General features: G+C 52.8%; 1 protein-coding gene across 1 annotated transcript; it reads right to left on the reverse strand.

Moving 5' to 3' along the window:
* Positions 1–1,163: 1,163 nt before the first annotated feature.
* Positions 1,164–2,837, reverse strand: PV06_08310 (uncharacterized protein; the record flags this gene model as incomplete). The annotated part of the gene is made up of 2 exons (XM_016409629.1): positions 1,164–2,450; positions 2,530–2,837. 2 exons carry the CDS (start codon positions 2,835–2,837, stop codon positions 1,589–1,591), a joined length of 1,170 nt encoding a protein of 389 aa, XP_016259937.1. The 3' UTR covers positions 1,164–1,588.
* Between the last annotated feature and the right edge of the window lie 206 nt (positions 2,838–3,043).

Genomic DNA, 3,043 nt, shown 5'->3' on the forward strand with positions numbered 1-3,043 from the left:
AGTATGGTATTTGAGAGACCGCAGTGTCGCAGTGTCATGTGGCCATATCGCAGTGTTGCTTGCTGTTGCTGTTGTGTGTGTGTGTGTGTTTGTGTCTTTGCGCGCAGGTCGAGGCACTCATGAAGAGGATCGAATCAGTGTAATAGCGATGACAACAACAGCAGCAATAACAACAACAAAAACAACCAAACAACAACTAGGCATCCCAAGATTGACGCTTTTGGAATGAGTCATTCGGATGTTGTGATGAGTGCAAAGTCCTTTTCAAATCAAGTATCGAGTATCTTGAATGTGTGTCAGTCAGTCAGTGTTTTGCGCAATGATCAATTACGAATCCTTTTCGAAACGAGAGTATCTTGAGTGTGAATCGAGTATCTTGAATGTGTGTCAGTCAGTCAGTGTTTTACGCAATCAAATCAATTACAAATTCTTTTGGAAGATGAAAATGGTATTTTTGAGTGTGTTGCGAAAGAATAATCATTGTACAGACTAAATCGTAACTATTTTGAAATGTGGTGGTTGCAACTGCAATTCATCTCGAGAGTTGGTTGCGAAAATAATAATTGCGAGTCCAAACTATCTAGGATGTGTCGAGTGCAACCTCGAGATAGTTTGGATGAATGACCAGTAAACTCTAGATAGTTTGGATGAATGACCAGTAAACTCTAGATAGTTTGGATGAATGACCAGTAAACTCTAGATAGTTTGGATGAATGACGAGAAAATGCAAAATAGTTAGGATGATTGACATTATTGACCAATCAAAAACGAAGGTTGGTGGGATGAGTCATTGTAAATTATTGCCAAGGATTATTCATGGTAGAGAAAAGGGTTTGAAAAGGATGAGAAGAGGAAGATCTGTGGCTGTGGGAGGGAAACTTGGTTGGGGCTCTAAGGGGGAGTTTAGACCTGGGGATGAGACCAGAGGGATGACAGAGAAGGGGTGACAGAGGGTTCATTACTCCTATGCTGTAAAGGATTATTATTACCCTTGGTGAAATGAGGGGTGAAGTGAGGGGTAAAACTCTAGGATTATTTCTGACCTACGCTGCTATTAGGAATGACCAAATCACCCTCAAAAAACAGCAATCAATAAACACACACACACACACACACACACACACACACACAATAATAATAATAATAATACCACAGGAAGAAACTCGGCACATTCAGCTATTTGACATCACAGCACAAAACTAAAAGTACAACTATCTACCATGTACAAAATTCATTAGACGTTATCCATAATCATACAAGTGTACAAACCAAACAACTCTCAATCCCCCTGGTCACTTCGTGTACTGGTGGTGATGAAAGGAGTGTGGTGTAGTTCACAAAGAGGCCACGACAACCCCTTGCGATCCCCCCACCTCCCTCATCGTCATCATCACCACCTGGACCAGACAGACAAAGTTTTGGTTTGGATTCGTAACGTCGTAGTCGTAATCACCACCGGCTGTCTGGGTGACGACGACATGTAAACCCCCCCGCCGGCGAGGGGCCAACGAACCAAAAAACAAAGACCGAAGATGATGATGCTGCTGATCGTGTACTGCAGCAAGGAGAACCGAAACAAAAAGACCAACTACTCCTCAGGGGCCGAGGGAGACGAGCTGGATGGTTGGTAACCACCACTACCACCACGTCGTGGACCAGGTTCACGCCGGACCATGATAGGTCTGTAAACCCGCACCCGTTGACGATCGGGTGACGGAGCTCTGTCAGGGATCAAACGGGCCATTCGCCATTCCTCGGGGAGACCCTCATCCTCCTGCTCGTCGTCATCTGCCACGATCCCGCTCGCCAACAATTCCTCGTAAGCCTCAAAAGAGGCAAGGTGAGGGGGAGAGGTGACAGAGGAGCCAGAGGCAGAGGCAGAGGCGGCAGCAGCAGAGGCAGAGGAGGAGGAGGCGGCGGCGTCGACGGAGGCGGTGGTCGACGACGACGACGGCTGGCTTCTCGTCGTCGTCGTCCTCCTCCTCGCCGACCCCTGCTCCTCGGCGCAGCGAATGATCAGCGCTATCCTCGCCTCCCTCTCCCGCCTCTCCCGCTCCTCGTCCATCCGCATCCACTCGCCCGAATGCGCCGCCCGCCACATCCTCTCGGCGGGTCCGGGGGGCGGGGGTTTGTTGTTCCGTGCCGACCTCGCCGACCTCTCGTTCCTCGCCCGCAGGACCCGGTCGGGGGGGGCCGGGAGCCAGGTGTCGAGGGACCGAAGAGCCTCGAGACGGACCGGCCGGGCGTCGACGCGGTCCCGGCGGGCTCGGAGAAGGACCGGACGGTTGTCGAGGAGTCGGTCCGCCTCGAGACGGGCCCGGAATGTTTTGGGGGGTCGGCAGACCACCCCAGGCAGGACCACCATGGGTCTGCGAGATTGATCCAGCATCTCGCATCCCAAAGTTGTTTTGGGGCGTCGGTAAACCACCCCAGGAAAGACCACCATGGGTCTGCGAGATTGATCCAGCATCTCGCAGCCCAAAAGTGTTTTGGGGGGTTGGCGTACCGCCCCAAGAAGAAGGACCAGACTGCCCCCCAGGGAGGGTTCCGTCCCAAGCAAAGGGAGCAGAGCCAGGTCCCCATGGATCCTGGCCCCGAGGGACCACACCCGAGGCCGGCGTACTAGGCGGGTGGGCAGACGCCGCCCGCGGTCGTAGCACGACCGAACGTGTAGCAGAGCTTGTGAGTTGGGTCTCCGACCCTCTCTGCCCCGCCACGTCCCCTCGAGGTGGGAAACCCTCTTCCGCCCCGCCGAGGTCGAGCGAGGCAATGTTGGGGAGGTTGATGCCCCGGCCGGAAGAAGAAGAGGGCGGTTGTCGGTCTGGTGGAGAGACCATCTTGTCCGACGGAATAGTCAGGAGGACTGTCGACTATCCCGAGGAGAAGAAAGAGGAGGACGGTTCAACTTGTTAGCAACGAGGGCTTGCTGCTGAACCCTCGTCGCCAAAGAGTCTGGCTGTTGAACCCTCGTTGGCAACAAAAGATTGCTGTTGGACTTTGTTGCCAACGAAAGTCCGGAGAAGGAGGAGCCGAGGACGGTTCA

Source organism: Exophiala oligosperma (genome assembly GCF_000835515.1).
Source record: "Exophiala oligosperma strain CBS 72588 unplaced genomic scaffold supercont1.8, whole genome shotgun sequence".
Lineage (NCBI taxonomy): Eukaryota > Fungi > Ascomycota > Eurotiomycetes > Chaetothyriales > Herpotrichiellaceae > Exophiala > Exophiala oligosperma.